The sequence below is a fragment of the Bos taurus genome, chromosome X (assembly GCF_002263795.3).
Source record: "Bos taurus isolate L1 Dominette 01449 registration number 42190680 breed Hereford chromosome X, ARS-UCD2.0, whole genome shotgun sequence".
Lineage (NCBI taxonomy): Eukaryota > Metazoa > Chordata > Mammalia > Artiodactyla > Bovidae > Bos > Bos taurus.
The window spans coordinates 85402840-85420535 of NC_037357.1; the positions used below are offsets into that span (position 1 = coordinate 85402840).

General features: G+C 38.9%; 1 protein-coding gene across 3 annotated transcripts in view; it reads left to right on the forward strand.

The window, feature by feature from the left end:
* The window catches only part of JADE3 (jade family PHD finger 3), a 138782-nt gene that overhangs the window by 105023 nt on the left and 16063 nt on the right, over nt 1–17696 (forward strand). For all 3 annotated transcript variants that reach the window (NM_001304988.1, XM_005228098.5, XM_024987822.2), the window contains exons 5-8: nt 1237–1427; nt 4617–4828; nt 9331–9498; nt 11955–12071. In NM_001304988.1, coding sequence (NP_001291917.1) covers nt 1237–1427; nt 4617–4828; nt 9331–9498; nt 11955–12071 — 688 coding nt within the window. The remainder of the gene's footprint in view (nt 1–1236; nt 1428–4616; nt 4829–9330; nt 9499–11954; nt 12072–17696) is intronic.

Here is a 17696-nt window from a genome sequence, read left to right on the forward strand (position 1 = left end):
TAATGTTTATGAATCATTCTACATACATAGTAACTCTAAAGTAGGGAAACTGGCTCCAGAAGCCTTCCAGAGAAACAGTTTTCACTATTTTATATATGTATATATATTTCTTTCTCTCTTTTTTAGATGGCTTACCCTGTTCTTTGTATATCTATGTCTTTATTTTTTAGATGGCTTACCCTGTTCTTTAAAATTTCCAGGGAATAATTATTCAGATCCCCTCTTGGTTATGTGTTCTAATACTTCATGTAGCATCTAAAACATTGATTATGGAGCCAGTCATTGGTGTGAGAATTTCTGTTTCTTCCCTTATTTGGTTTCCTTGCCTTAGGATCTTAAGTATCAGGAGAGATTAGGGGAAATATGGGTTGACTCAGGCCTGCTAGATAATATGTTGGAAGAATGGGAATCTTTCATCCCATTGCCTTATCCTGGCCCAGACTTACATTTATGGTTGATAAATGCCTTAAGTTTGTATAAATCTATAGCTTCTTGGCTTTAACTCATCTGTATAAATAGTGAAAATAAGAGATATAAAAATAACAATGGCATTATTAATCATCCAGCTTTTACTGTACACTGTCCTAAGCACTTTATGTATTTTATTTCATATAATCATCATAATAACCCTATAAGTTTGATACTATTATAATTTATGATTATCATCCTTATATTTTAGCTAAGAAAACTAGACTTTATAGAAATTAAGTAATTGCCCAAGATCACCACGTGAATGAGTGGAAGTGAAAAACAGATGGTGTGAGTCTATAGCCTCTACTCTTTACTACCATCCAGTATGGCCTCTATGATAGAAAACATGAGTTTAGCTAAAACTTACCTTTGGTGTGGAATCTGGCTGTGCCTTTGTACAAGTATCACTCCTTCTGCTATTTCCCCTTCTAAATAAATGTGGTGGCCATTGCACCAAGAACGCACAATGCAACATTTTATTAGAATGAGTGGTAGTAGGGACTTAGGAGCCGTGGGGTAAATGAAGCATTTCATTAAAAGTCAGAATATTCACAGCAAATGACAAAACTGGATTTGCAGAACCATTTGCCTTCTAAAAAGGGGTCTTATCATGCCTTTCAGTTGGCAGAGCAGGGGATTTCCCCAGGGTGGGGAAGGATAACAATTTAGCTCCACTGCATGGCCTGAGTGCTGTCTAGCCATCCAGTCAGTGCATGGCATCTCTCATTCATTGATTGTTATCAGTGTCTTTTTTTGCTTTGCTAGGGTTATGGCCGACAAGAAAAAAGAGGTCCTGTTTGTCCGGCCCCGGAAATATATCCAGTGCTCCAACCCAGAGACCACAGAGCCTGGCTACATCAACATCGTGGAGCTGGCGGCATCTGTGTGCCGCTATGACCTAGACGACATGGACATCTTCTGGCTCCAGGAACTCAATGAAGACCTCACAGCAATGGGTAAGTTGTTTCCTCACATGTAACTTGTTCCTTGTCTGAATTTGTTATTTTTTTTAAGTTGTCAGGACCATTTAACTTGCTTTCATTCTGTGGCTTCCTTTCTTTTCTGGGCTCTTCATTTATTTTCCTCTTGAATCTTAATGAGGCATTTCCTGAAGTGCATAAATATATTGAGGTAGAGCAGTAGTATTTAAATCTGACCTTTTCTTTCATTGTTTATGGTAAATATCACAGATCAGAGATGGCATGTAGGTTTCATGAGGCCATTTCCCATTTCTGAGTATGAGACTTGTACTGGCTGGACTTCGGGTTGAGAAGGATTCTGAGACTGGTTCTTCACTCAGCCCTGGAAAGTACTATGATCAGTGAGCAGGGCCAAGGGTAGTGGCACCTCTAACATTGCCACCTAATGTCAAGAAGCTCCAACTTTAGCATTAGGCAGCACCACTGCAACTGACAGGTTGATATGACCAAGGATGCCTTAATGAAGGACTTAGAATTTTGCTGCCTGGAAGAAGAATGGCAGGCCTAAGGCAAAACATCCCCAAAGCAGTTCTTAGCTACCTCAAGTGAGTTCTAAAGTTGTCGTGCAACTCTCAAAATATAGAATAAAATGAAGCAAAAACAAGCAAACAAAAAAATTGGAAGTAAACATAGTAGTAATTTTAAAGTAAACATATGCCATACAGTACCATACCAGCAATGTTTGGAGATTCTGGGCTGAAAGGAAGTTCACCTTATACTTACACATAGTTCTTTTTGACCTGTCTTCCATCTAAACAGTGTTTAGGTCCAAGCGGTCCTGTGAAACTGGGTGGTTCTTAACTCTCTGTATGAGATACAGTAAAGGATACATTTGCTTTTGTTTGAATCACATTTGTTCATTGTTAGTACAGGGATCAGTGGTTTTCCTTTTCTTCCCTCTTTTTTCTCTCTTTTGAGGTTGGTATCTGAATGCATGTGAATAAAAAATTAAAATTATATTAAATTCAATTTGGCATGATAGTGATAGTTATTCTGCCAGTAACCGATACTTACTTCTTGCTTTTTAAAACTTTTTGTTTAGTGTCTTCTCTTGTTCTACCTTCTAAGAGGAAAGAGAGGAGTCAAAATTTTAGGGTGGGAACCCCAAAGAAAAGGGAATAAAAAACTGACAGAAAGGGAAAATGAGAGTATGAGGGTATAATCAAATGGATCGATGGCTCAATGCGCAAATGTATTTATGAACCATATAGCATTCATATACACTGAAGACATTACAGTGCTGCCTTCAACATGACACTGCCTTATAACAAAGTCCCTTTGGTATCTCACATTAATTCTCTTAGGATGAGTTTTTTTTAAAAGATTTTTGAAACAGTTTTAAGTCTGAAGAAAAGCTGCAGATTTAATACAGTATACATACCCCTCATGCAGTTTGTTTCCCCTCATGTTAGCATCTCACTTTACTATGATACATTTGTCAGAGCTAAGAAACCAGTGCAGGTACAGTGCTATATTACCTAAATTCTAGGCTTCGTTGGGTTTTCACCAGTTTTTCCACGAATGACCTTTTTCTGTTCCAGGATCCCATCCATGATACCACATTGCATTTAGGCTTGAATGATTTTTTAAAAGAGGATAACTTTATCTCAAGCCTTCCTTTAGAGTGATATTGTAGTAAGGTTTTAAGAACTTAAAATAGTTTTAAAAATAATATTAACTTCAGCATGTTTTTTATTCAGATTAAGGAATTCTAAAAATTGAGAGCTTACTGCATACTATACTATACATACTATACTATACATTGCACTATACTAAGCAATGTAGGAACATGATCTCATCTCTGCCTCATAAGAAATCAAGAGTTTGGTATTATTATCCTTATTTTTATAGATAAGGAAGCTAAGTCCTAAAGAGGGCAAATAACTTGTCAAAGCTTCAGTTCAGTTCAGTCTCTCAGTCGTGTCTGACTCTTTGCAACCCCATGGACTGCAAAGCTTATGTAACCAATATGAGGTCAAGTGGGAATTTGAATCCAAGTGTTTTTTTAACCAGATACTATAGTCCTTCACTTCATGGGGAAAAGTGTGTAATTTGTCTTGGCTGGAAAAATTAAACATACTTCCTGAGTAGTTTTTGGTTTCATAAGTAGCTACAGCATTGAAAAGGTAGTTTATGTGAAATTCTAAAGTTCCTTAGGGTCTTATATTACAAATTAAGTGAAATATTTGGGTAAATTTGTTTTGGATCATTTTGAGAATTACTCCTGAGTTTATAAGCTGTTAGGGTAAATTCATGTGAGCTCTCACAAAATCATCAGTCCCCCTAAAAAGAAAAATGTTAGTTGTTATCAATAGCCACCATATGAATCTTTGAGTTGGGTTATTATGTATAGAAGACTGAGAAAAATTAAAAGTATAGAAGGAAAAGGAATCAAGAGGCAAAAAAAGGTAATTTCAGAATTTCCAATTAGATTTGTGAATGCTAATAAGTTTATTTTATATTATAGTTTGTCATTAGAAAATATTATTGAATTTTCTAAAAATCAGATTTGAAAAACAAGTATTTCATATGTGTAGTCACATATACAGTACCTAGAATTTTCTTTTATGACTTAATACATTTTTGTATGAAAATTTCCATTAAATGTGCTCATTGGAACTAGTTTGCTGAGAATGAATTGTTATTTATATCCAAATAGTTACATGATTCTAATTATTATACTATAAATTAAAGTGTTCAAAATTACAAAGTTCAGTGAAAGTCCTCCCTCAGTGGGACTAAGAGAAAACAGATTCAGGGGAGTTCCCTGGTGGTCTAGTGGTTAGGATTCCAGGCTTTTACTGCCATTGCCCAGGTTCAGTCCCTGGTTGGGGAACTGAGATCCTGCAAGTCAAGTGGTGCAGCCAAAAATAAAAAAGAAAGAAAACAAATTTAGGAGGAGACTGGCTAGGATTTGGACAGAAAATTGAAAGGGTCAGTGTATGTAACTTACAAGGAATATGGTGAAATGTATTTCTCCTTTCATGTCTCAAACACTAATTTTAGAACAGCTCTAGTAAAAGATTCTTTAAAATCTGGTTTTAAAATCAGAGATGATTTTATCCTTTAGAATCCCCACACCCTTGCTTGCACCGGGCTCACAGTAGGTGATTTGGGAATGACAGCTGACTGATGGGTTGATTGATTGTTTGTATTTCTGTGCAGGTTATGGGCCAGTTGATGAGAATCTTATGGAAAAGACAGTAGAAGTCCTGGAACGCCATTGCCATGAAAATATGAACCATGCTATTGAGACAGAGGAAGGGCTAGGCATAGAGTATGATGAAGATGTGATCTGTGATGTGTGCCGGTCTCCAGACAGTGAAGAAGGGAATGATATGGTGTTCTGTGATAAGTGTAACATCTGTGTGCATCAGGTTAGTGAGAGTGGAGACCGCCACCTCCCCACGGTCACCCTTTCTGAAGCTCAGTGATGATCTCCAGCACCCATATCTGGGTAGCAACTTGCATTTAAGGGTGAAAATACCAACTTGGCCTGGCTGTTCTCCAGTAATTCCTTTAGAAATAATACTTCTTATTAACTTTAATCCAGGGGGCTAAACCCAGGTCTTTATTGTGTATCATCATGCCCAGGCCATTGAGATCGCCTTGTTCAATACTTTTACAGTACCCTGGGGTATCTCCTTGCTACCTGCCTGGGAGTGTCTCCTCTGCCTTGGAGTCCCTTTTATATCATCAGGTTACACCCATGGTCAGTAACCTTGGTGAGTTTACACTTCCTGTATCTGGAAGTGCGGACTTCTCATCCTGGCACCCAAAGCTCTCCTTCATCTCCCAAATATACCACTCTCAGAAAACTTGGTCCACTCTACTTTTAAACAGTAGAATTTTAGGATTGTAAAAAACTGACCCACTCCCTAATTTTACAAATAATACCAAGAGAAATGAAGTGACTTTACCCAACCTCTTACAGCCTTCTCCCATTTCTGGTTAACAAAACTTCACATATCTTTCAAGATCTAGTTCAAGTCCTTTCTTGAAGTCCCTTACCCTAAGTAATTTTTCACCCTTTTGAACATGTGTGTTTCATTCATTTCGTTAATTTATCTAGCAAATAGGTATGCAACACCATCCACGTACCAGAACTCTGCTGCATGCTGAAGACACAATGATGAAGAGGCAGACAAGGTCTTTGCCCCCAGGGAAATCAGTCTGGTGTAGGCTCTACAAGGAAACTGCCCACTGAGCATAGTATACCAAGCATGTTTGTAGATAGAAGTCCATGCTGCTGTAGAAGTGCATGGGAGGGATAGAGGTTGGGGATAACTTCCAGGAGGTGGCACCCAAGCTGAATCTTAACAGCTAAAGGGAAATGCCAGAAAAAAACAGCAGCATGTGTTCAGACAGAGAGGAGAACATGTTCAGGTGGGGTAGTAAGAGTAGGCAAAGTATGTTAGAGGCAACTCTGAGCAGTTCAGAACTGTGGAGAGTGATGGGGTCAAGTAGGGAAGGCATGGAGAGTGAGACTAGAGAGTAATACATGGAACATGTGAAAGGCCTTCCCTGATAAACTAAGGAACTTCGGTTTTGTCCTGTCAACCCTGAAGGATATGATTTGTAATTCAGAAATGTCATTCTGGCTACAAAATTATTAAAATGATTTAAATAATACAGGAGAGAGAAACCAGGATTTAAGACTTTAATTCTCTGGGCCACCTAACCTAACCCTTTGTATTAAAAGGTATTCAGAATTATTCTGTAATCAGTTGGGTCTCTTTCTTCCTTTTACTTGCATCCTTTTGGAGTGAATTTTGAAAATTTATCTTCACTCTATCAGGTATTAGCATTTATGTCCCACCTTTAGTGACAGAGAAAATCTTTATCACTTAAGTATGAACTTAAATATATAAATACCTGACAGCACAGGTCCACAGCCCCTTCTCTGCATTTCCAGAATTTTAAAGCTGTGAAAACTATAAGTTTTGTTTGTTTGTTTTTTATATAAGTTTGATACTAAATGATTTGAGGGAAGATGCAGGACTTACCCAGTGTGAGGCTTTTTGTAGTCTTTAGTCCCTTTTGTGAAAATACTCATATTTTGTTAGAGAACTATTAATGTATTGTATTTGATTATATGGTACTGCCCTGATCCCATTATTGGGTTATATAATATGCCAATATAATATGCCATGTATATACTGTATTACTTTCCTGAGATATGCACAGTTCTAAATTTCCTGATGTTTCTTACCCTAGAGTTTTCAGATAAATGATTGTGAATCTTTAGTAGATTTGAAGGTAACAGTACCAAGATCATGTGTATATGTTTTCTGTATTTTTCCTTCACAGTTAGGACAAAATATTAATGAATTATTTCCAGGTTCTTTGGGTAACAAAATGTAGCATAATAATTCTCCTTAAAGGTATTTTACTTTGAAAACATACCCAGTAATGACTATAAATGGTCCCTTTCCTCACGTAGAAAGAAATGACAATAACACATGACCAGGCCTTGCAGAATATAAGCTGGTATGTATTAAAGCTGAATGTTGGTGCCACACACAGTTTCATGTAAGAGAATTCTTCCTAAGTGAGTATGTTCACTTGAATTCTAAAGAGATACTTAGGTTAGAGCTCCCTCTGTTGACTGAAAAGTGACTTTAAATGATTTGGAAGATTTGGTTTACTTAACAGAATTGGGGACATGTTGACAATTGTTTTTATTAAACATAATTTTTCTTCTTTACTGCCACCATATTATATCAAATATTTGTTTCTTTGTGACTACAATACACTTATGGTCAGTGCTATAGAAGAGAGTTTTATTTTACATCAGTAGATTTTGGATTTTAAAAAGAACTTAAATTTTTTTCGTTAAAAAGTGTGAAAATTGGGACCATTCCAAGTCCCTTAATGTGTTCCATTTTCTGCTTCTTAGCCCAAATATTGAACACTCAAACTGAGGCCTAAATTAATTTACCTGAAGGTACATGCTCATAGTTTTTATACCTATCATATATATAATGTTTGGCACTAAATTTATTAACCCCCTGAAGTTATATGTGAAACATATGTTCGTGCATGTGGGCAGTTTTTTTAAAAATAAGAGTCCAGCCTTCATAATTTTATAGTCTAGGAAAAGTTGAGAGCCACTACAGTGAATTACAAGCTTCTGTGATCTTATGACTAGGAATAAGTCTACATAAGAGCTCAGTAAACGATTTGCTACCCAATAAAATGGCCATATAATAAAGGGTATTCCTAGAACCAGCTACTGGTTTTTCTTCTGCTCATCTGAAAGAGGCTCTATTTTAGGGAGGAAGCTTGCTTTCATTTCTTTGCAGACTTTCTGAATTTCAGAAAAGGAAAAAGCTTTGAAGGTTAGGGACCTTATAAAATGATGTCCTGCTTTTGTGAGAGCAGCCTAGTTAGAATCCAGCTTCAGTTCTTGAGTGAAATGTATTTGTTCTACCAAACCACCTACTCAAGCTCAGCATAGAGAGCCATCCAGATAAATTGATGATAAAGAACCTACCCCAATGACCTTACAGTATCACTGAGGAGATAAAACATAACAGTTAGAGAAGAATACATGATATTGACCAAGTACCCCTTATGAAATGGGCCTTAAGTAGTTTGCCAACCCCTGGTTTTAGATGGGGTTGGGGGTGGGAGCAGAAGGAGATTTTAGAGGCTTTATTGCTGTGCATTGGTATGAAGACTATAGCAGCCAAATAGAAGGATTGAAGGTATGAAGGAAAAAGAAGAGAATTTAGAAATAAATCAGTCCAGGCATGATATGAATAAGGACTTGGGTGGAGTAGTTGTGGTGGAGATGGAGAAGATGGTCAGAGTCTAGTGACGACTCTGAAGGGAATATTAGCAAGCCCAGGGACAATAGATGAAGGAAAGTGGATAATAGGGATCAAGGAATTTGGATCTGGAAGCTGCAAAGTATGGTGGTGATATGGATAGAGTTTGGAAAGGGGCTTAGACTAGTTGGGGCTAACATTGATAATGACTGTTGGAACTTGAATCTGAGCTGTGGGTGAACTCTCTGGGGCAGGCACAGACTTTGAATCTGCAATGGTGAATCAGTCATTGGTAAAGGTATGCTAGGCCACCTGGGGAGCCAAGTGGCCCTCAGCTATAGTCTCTAATGGTCAGGATTGAGCAGTAAGGGGGAAGGATGGGTGAGATTAGAGGTAGTGAAAAGGAAATCTAAAATATTACACAATCTAATCTCCCTCTCCCCACCCATAGTAGTTTATTTATTTATCCATCTTTGTTCTGTAAGGAATTTGAAGTGGCTTCAAGAACTCATTATGGAGTATTGTGATTAGTCTAATATTGTGTTCAGTTTAGGATCCATTAAGTCCCTTTTTCTTCAACCGAAGCAAGTAATTGCTCCAATTTGTTGAGAGTGCTTTTTTTATGCACCAGGCACTATCAGGCTCTTTAACATTAGCTCATTTGCTTTTCAGAAGTGTCATTCTGCTTATTTCCTAACACTTTTTCCTTGATCACAACAGTGCATGACATACAGACATTGTTCAGTAAGTATATGACTGACTAATTATAATACATAAGCATTGAGAAAGCTTTAGAAAATGGAGGTAAAAAGAAAAAAAAAATGTAATCACAAAACTCATAACAGTTGGGCTAACCTTTGTGTGTATATCCTTCTAGTCTTATTCTGTTGCCCTTAAATCAATTCTCATATAGAGACATGCTGATCTTAACAGATGCTAGAAGTTGCTTTTTATTTTGAGTGTTTTAAAATTACTAAATCCTGGATATGAGCTTGTTTGACCTTTTCTCCTAAAAGTGGAGGGTACTCTGTGACTGTGTACCAGAGCAGACATTGACCCAGTAAGTAGATGCTAACCATTCCCTGCTCTCCTTCCCGTGCCTCCAGGCCTGCTACGGCATCCTCAAGGTCCCAGAAGGCAGCTGGCTGTGTCGCTCCTGTGTCCTGGGCATTTATCCACAATGTCTGTTATGTCCAAAGAAAGGTGGAGCCATGAAGAGCACCAAAACAGGGACTAAATGGGCTCATGTCAGCTGTGCCCTATGGATTCCAGAGGTATGAATTCATCCAAGTCTGTGAGCCATTTGTTCTCCCACAACATTCAAACTGACTCAGGCTTTGTAGAGATGCTTCATGCCTGCCCATGATTCTGAGTTGATAATGGTTTGCCTTGACCTCCGTCACATCCTTCTTGGATGCATGTGAGCCCATGCTAATTAATTTATAGGTGGTACTACCAGTGGTATTGGATAAATTTGGATGAGAGAAGAGGGTATGAGCAGCAGATTTTTTAAAATGTAAAACCTACCTTAAATACCACCAGGGTTATTCCCTGGTGGCTCAGATGTTAAAGAATATGCCTGCAATGCAGAAGACCAGGGTTTGATTCCCTGGGTCAGAAAGATCCAGTGGAGAAAGAGAATGGCTACCCACTCCAGTATTCTTGCTTGGAGAATTTCATGAACATAGGAGCCTGGCAGGCTGTAGTCCATGGGGTCACCAAGAGTCAGACACAACTGAGCGACTGACACTTTCATGTTTCACTTTTGCCAGTGGTATTGGATAAATTTGGATGAGAGAAAAGGGGATAAGCAGCAGATATTTTTAAGGTAAAACCTACCTTAAAAGTAATCCCTGGTGGCTCAGATGGTAAAGTGTCTGCCTATAGTGCAGGAGACCTGGGTTCGATCCCTGGGTTGGGAAGATCCCCTGGAGAAGGAAATGGCAACCCACTTCAGAACTTTTGTCTGGAAAATTCCATGGACTGAGGAGCCTGGTGGGCTATAGTCCATGGGGTTGCAAAGAGTTGGACAGAACTAAGCGACTTCACTTTCACTTTTCACTTACCTTAAAAGTACCATATCTTGGATTTCCCTGGTGATCCAGTGATTAAAAGTCTGCCTGCCTTGGGTTCAATCAGAGGACATGAGTTCAATCCCTGATCCAGGAAAAATCCACATGCACGGGCAACTAGGCCCGTGCACCACAACTACTGAACCCACATCCTCTAGAGCCTACAAGCTGCAACTTCTGAACTGAAAATCCTAGGTACATACTACGGTATTCTTGTGGATATGTGTGCTGAGTCTGACTTTTTTCGACCCCATGGACTGTAGCCCACCAGCTCCTCTGTCCATGGGATTTCCCAGGCAAGAATACTGGAGAATACCCCATTTCCTACTCCAGGGGATCTTCCTGACCTAGAGACCAAACCTGCATTGGCAGGTGGATTCTTTACCACTGCACCACCTGGGAAGCCCTCTTATGGATACAGAAGTCAGTATTTTTTTTTAATTTGAGTAGTGGTTTTGTTTTTCTTACTAAGAACATCCAGCTAATAGACATGTGAAATGAACTCTGAGGTTTCTGGCCAGAGAATCATTAATTTCCAGTAGCAAATTCCCTAGCTAATAAAGCAGATTCTTTCAAAATATTAAGTCTGAAAAAAATGTTAAAAGTCTGGAATATGACTCAGAAAGAGTTTTTTTCAAAAGAAGCTTTCTCACCATTGACCTTCTCTTATGGTTTCTAGTACCTGATTTCTAGTACCTTTGGGCCTGTTCAAGATGTCCCTGATCTTTCTACTGTTGCTTTCTTGATGTGGGTGGAACTTGTACTCATTTGACTGTCCTTATTCAATGGTCCTTCACTTTTTTAAAGTTGTTTCTTAAGAACACATTATATATTTTTAAAGAGAAGGAAAAGAAAACACTTCTTACCAGAAGTTGCTTGACCCCTTATTTTCACTCACACACACACACACACAAATTTCCATCTTTTTTAAAAAAGCATTTCTTTCAGCACCCTCTCAAAGACTTGTTTCACTTTTAAGCTACTTTGAGTACGTCGTTAGGACTCTGCTTCTACTGCAGGAGGCACGGTTCAATCCCTGATCAGGAAACTAAGATCCTGTACACGTGGCATGGCCAAAAAAAAATGAAAAATAAATAAAGCAAGCAAGCTACTTTGGCTGGGAGAATAGACTAAGCTGGTAATAGTTACATGATTTTAAAAACTGGTTTTAAAATGTTAACATCCTCATCTTTTCTACTTATGTGCTGCAGATTGCTACTACTTTCCAATAATATTATGTCACTGCCTCTGTTTTTCATCGTTCATTAGTTAAATGAAAAAAAACAAGGCATATGGCACCATCTCAAACATGTAAGAGGTGCTAGATTTTGTGAATCTTAATTCCTTTCCTCAGTAGCTTTCTTTGGTTCCTAAGTAAAATGTAGATATCTTTGATTCATTAAGGTAACCATGCTTAGTCTCTACTTCTGCCCTCTCCTCCTATATATGAATTGTTTATATTACTGGAAATGATTGAAGGCCTGAGCAGTGGCTAGAGACAGGTTTCATTTATTCTTAGTTCCATAATAACCTTAAGAGATATGGCTCACCTCATTGTTTTGATGTTCTGAGCTGCAAATAATACCACTCATGGTTTGTGAAAGGTACTTCTGCAATGCCTTGGTGCCTTCTGCCTTATGGTGGTGTTTTATTTGTAGGTCAGCATTGCTTGTCCTGAGAGAATGGAACCAATCACAAAGATCTCCCATATTCCGCCCAGTCGGTGGGCCTTAGTCTGCAGCCTGTGCAAGTTGAAGACAGGTGCTTGTATACAGGTAAGTCCAATGAGAAGTGGTTGAGTGGGTTAACACCAAATTAGCCAAACTCATCCTCCCAGTTAGAGCATCCTGCTAACTGAAAGGTTACTCAGGAAGCCACCTCCCACTCACTTCTGGAGCTCTGCTACTGTGCAGACCATTTCTGGAACCGTTTTTTGGATGTTGCCTCTGGACCCTTCAGCTTATTCTTCTCGGTAGCCATAGTGGTGGTTGATTTCCATCCTTTGCTGTCAGATCTGATGAATTAGGTGAGTTCTGAAGCTAGATGATCCTGGGTGGAAACAAGCCATAACTTCTAAACAACCAGGCCCGTGTTCTTATGTGGCTCACCCATGGAGGATGGACGACTTGGGTTCCAGGGCAGTTTGACAGATGATTCTTTTGTTGGACGAAGTGCATCTCACTTGATAGGAAAGATGCATCTAAATGGATAAATTCTGGTTTGATAGACTTGAAAGTCATTCTCAAAGGCACAGTTGTTGCATATGGTAGTGCAAATAGAGTTTTCTGAGACATTTGAGGCATAGAAATTTAGCTACTTGAAGTAGAAGTGTAGCTGGCGCACCCAAAAGCATCATTTGGGGGGGTGGGGTGGAGAATGGCCAGTCACACCCAGAAAAGGCAGAAATATTGATCCTTCATAATCTAGTTTTCCAGAATGTCATCTCACCTTTTATTCCAAATGTAATAAGGTGGCTTTCCTGGCAAGAAGAGAGGAAGGGCTGACCTTCCACTCCCCAGACCTCTTGATAGGAGCTACAGGCTGGTTGCAGTTAGGTTTGCATGTTTACTTTCTTCACAGAAAGGGGGCCATATGATGTCATAGCTTAGGGACAGTGTCTCTAGGTGTTTCATGAGGTTTCTTGCTATCTGATTCATCTTGTAGATTTTTAAACTCATTTTTACATTTGACAGGACTGCATACTTTGTCTTGCTTTTTTTTTTTTTTTTTTTGTCATGCTTTTTAAAAAAAATTTTTCCAGCTGATTTTATTTAACTATAGCACTTTAGCAAATATAAGGAGGAAATCGTTTAAGGAAAACTATTCCCATGGGGTCTACTGCATTAACACATTGCCTTTTTATGCTTTTCTAAGTTCCCTCCTGATTGCTCCCCAGATATGAGCTTCTTGAGGGCCAAGGTTATGCATCATTGTTTCCCTAGCACAAAGGAGAATGCCTGCCCAGTGTCAGCCCATTGAATAACTATAACTGTATTTAATTGTATCATAGATTAAATGTAATATGCATTCTTCCCAGTAAAAAAAAATATTCTCCATGTTTTCATAATTACCATATAGTCATTTTATAATAGCACATTGAATTTATATCCATTAATTTACTTACTGTCCTTACTGTTCTCCCTGCATTTTCCCCCATATTTGCTGCTTTAAAGGATGATTTTTTTTTACAGCAGTTAGTAATTTGGCAGCATGACTGTGATGAGAGAAAAAAACACACCATATTATCACATTCTTCCCTCTATTGTAGTTACTTACCTACAAGTCTTAGCTTCCCTAGGAGGCTACAAGCTTGGACTGTTTCATCCTTAGATCCTCCAAACCCCTGACATGGCAGATTGACAATAAATATGAGATCAATAGGTAGAAGATAGATGAATAGATGGATGGAAAAAACATTCTGGAGTGGGTTTTTCATTTGCACTGAAGTGGATTTTGTTTTTATTACTTAGAGTTTAGATTCTGCGTTTTGTAAAGGTCTTTCCAAATTAAGACTTAATTTTTTTTTTACTGAGTAAATTAGAGATTTAATGAAGTTCCAATGAAGTCTTAGTTTTTCTCAATCTTAACAGATCCAACACCTTTTTATAACAGATAATTTGTAATGCATCTGTACTACCTTTACTTTTGTAGTATCTCTGCTTAGTATACTATGAGTTTACTAAATGAAAGTAGTGGCTTAAAATATGGTTGTTAAAATACAGATATATAATAGCTAATTCTCAGCTTTCTTGTTGAGGTAATAAAAGAAAATACATTCATCATTTTACTTGTTTCAACATTCCCCATCCAGTTCCTCTGTTGCATGTAGTTTCATGAACCAGCATTAAGTTCTAAGCAAAGGATAATCTGGCTTCAAAATTCTGACTCTGGTGTTCCCAGCAAGTAGGGTTAAGCAATGAGAAGACTCGATAACACTTGTCACTCCAGTTGCTTTGTTCTGGTGGACTTCTCTGAATGGCCCAAACTAGAAATGTTTTGGGGTTTTTTGGGGGGACTGTCTCCATTTTCTACATAATGACCCTCCTTGGGAATTCAGCCATCATTATCTTGTCATGCCTTAATCCCAGACTCCACACCCCGTGTATTTCTTTCTGGCTAATCTCTCTTATTTGGACCTTTGCTATACCACCTCAACTGTCTCCCAAATGCTGATCAGCATCCAAAGCCACTGGAGAAATACCAGCTATGTAGGATGCATAGCTCAACTTTTCTTCTTCCTTGGTTTAGGAGCCACTGAATGTATACTTTCAGTAATGTCCTTTGATTATTAGGTAACTATCTGCCAGCCTCTCCATTACAGTTACCATGCATTCTTAGCTATGCCAACAACTGGCAGCAGTGGCTTGGGTAAGAGATTTCAGCAACTCTTTGGTGTAAACAATGTTGACTTTCTTCTTGCCTCGCTGTGGTCAGTATCAGGTGGAGAATTTCTTCTGTGAATTCCTGCCATGCTTCAATTATCATTGTGTTGATACATGGATCAGTGAAGTAGAGATGTATGCTGCTGTGGTGCAAGAGTACTGGAGTGGGGTGCCATCGCCTTCTCCGAGGGCCCTTATAAGGTCTTTTATTTGAGGACTTTCCTGGCTGTCCAGTGGTTAAGACTCCAAGTTTCCAAGGCAAAGGGCATGGGTTTGGTCCCTTTTCAGGGGAACTAAGATGCCACATGCCACACAGTGCTGCCAAGAGATTAAAAAAAAGATCTTTTGTTTTTGCTCAGCATTTAAAGGGGGAGCCTTGGCAGGTTTTGAGCAGATGAGAGACATAATTTGATTTATATTTTTAACAGATCACTATGGAATGATGTCTAAGATTTGCTTCAAAACATTCTGGAGAGCAGGGTACTACAGAGATTAAAAATGAAACAAGATAGGTCATACATTAATTATCGAAGCTGGATAATGAGTATATAATGAGTGTTCTCTATGCTGTTATGTAGATTTTTCCATAGTAAAATGTTACAAACAAAAATAGGCACTCTTGCTGCTTATTTGAAGTAGACTGTGAGGAGGGAAGGTTAGGAACAAGAAAAGCAATTGGGAAGCTTTTACAGTAATCCTTGAGAGATGGCTGGGGTGGCTTTGTCTGGAGTGGTAGCCCTGTGGAGGTGGTGAAAAGTGATTGGGTTCTGGATGAATGTTGAAAATAGAGCCAACAGGATTAGCTACGAATAGGATGCAAGGTGAGAGAGAAAGATAGGAGTTGGGGATGTTTCCAGATTTTGGCCCACACAGGGAGAAGGGTAAAGTTTCCATAAACTGAATGGAATAATCTCCAGTTAGAAGAGATGTGGAGGGAAAGATCAACATGAGTTCAGTTTTAGATATTCAAGTTTGAGATGTCTATCAGTTATCATAGTGGAAATAAACTGATGGTTGTCTGTGGGAGTTTGTGAGGAAGTTTTACTCTGAAGACATAAATATGGGAGTCATTGTCGTGTAGATATCTTTACCCTGAACTGGGTAAGATCACTGAGTGAGTGTGTGTAGACAGAGAGGAGAATAGTACCAAGCACTAGATCTTGAAGCATTCCAGCGTTAAGTAGTTGGGGGAATAGGGAGAGAAAGCAGAGAAGACTGAGAAGTCATCAGGGAGACAGGAGGAAACCAAGAGAGTGTAATAGCCTAGAAACCAAGGAAAGAAAGCATTTCAAGGAGAAGGGAATGATCAGTGATGTAAAAATACTGCTGAAGTAAGATGAGGACTACAAATTGATCCCTGAATTTAGCAATGTGATTATTAGTTATCTGGATGAGCAATTTAGGTGGAGTGGTGATGGCAAAAGCTACATTGCCAAAGGTCAGGGCAAAGAAATAGAGTAGGAAGTTTGGAAAAGTAGGGAAAAGAAGTTCACTCTTTAAGATGGAAGAAATAACAAGTATGTACAGTCAGCCCTCTGTTTCCACAGGTTCCACATCCACAGGTTCAACCAATGGCAAATTGAAAATATTCAGAAAAAATTCCAGGGAGTTCCAAAAAGGAAATTTGAATTTGCCTTGCGCAGACAACTATTACATAGCATTTGCATTGTATTAGCTTTTATAATGATTTAAAGTATGGGAGGATATGAATAGGTTACATGTAAATACTTCGCCATTTTATCAGTATATAAGGGATTAAGCATCCATGGATTTTGGTACCCACAGGAAGTCTAGAACCAGTTCCCTGTGTATTACTGTAGCTCAGTCGATAAAGAATCTGCCTGCAGTGCAGGAGACCCAGGTTCGATCCCTGGGTCGGGAAGATCCCCTGGAGAAGGAAATGGCAACCCACTCCAGTATCCTTACCTGGAAAATCTCATGGACAGAGGAGCCTGGTGGGCTGCAGTCCATGGGGTCACAAAGAGTCGGACACAACTGAGCGACTAACACTTAACACTGTATGTTTGCTTGTTAACATATAGAACATAACAGTGTGCATGCAAAGAGAGTGACCCAGTGGAGAGGAAAAACTGTTGGATAGAGGTTTTTCAGTAGGTGAGAGAGGGGCGGCTTCAGGTAAGAACACAGATTGTTCTTCCTGGGTAACAGACTCAAAGGCAGAGTATGTAGGCACAGTATTAAGTAGGTGTGCTGCTGGGAATCTGCATAGTGCTCTTTTGATTGTTGTAATTTCCTCAGTGAGGCAGGAAACAGAATCATCAGCTGAGAGTAAGGTTGTGGGTGAAGTCTCCAGTCTAGAGAGAGAAGAGGTGTGAAATAGTGTTTTGGTTTGGGAAAGTGCAGTTTAACTGCCAGGCTGCATTAAAAATCTTCCCCCCAGGTGAGGGAGAGTGAACTGCAGGTGACCTTGTAAAGTGTGGTTGTGTTTTTCTCCACCTATGTTCTGCTTATACCAATATACTGTATTTGTTTACTATTGATTCCCATACAGGAAACAAGATTCTAAATTACTTACCAGTTTGGAATTAACTTAATGGTGGCTTAAAAGGGAAAAGGGGTTTTGGTCTCTTTTGCCACAGTAAAACTAGATGTCAGCTAGGAAAACAAAGCACACTCTACACTAGTATAAGCCGAATATGGGTGGGGGTCAAGTTTTATTAACATCATTGTTTTTCAGAGGTTTATTTAAGGGTATTTGTGATTAGTCACACATTTCGAGTACTTTGCTTTATAAAATCTTCATGGAGATTTCTTAATTCTTCCTACCTTCCAGCAGTGGGGAATACCCACATCTCTCCCCTTCTTTGGATTTGGAAACATTCATTTGGCAAGAATAGAATCTTACACTGGTGGTTTTGGGGTCTAGACTAGCCACTATCTACAGCCTCCATATCTGGGAGCTAGAACCTTTCTTCTGAGGATGAAAGTTTCTGGTAATCCTGGAACAGATTCTAAAGACTGGGTTAGAAACAGATGCCCCAGACAGCTCCGAATTTT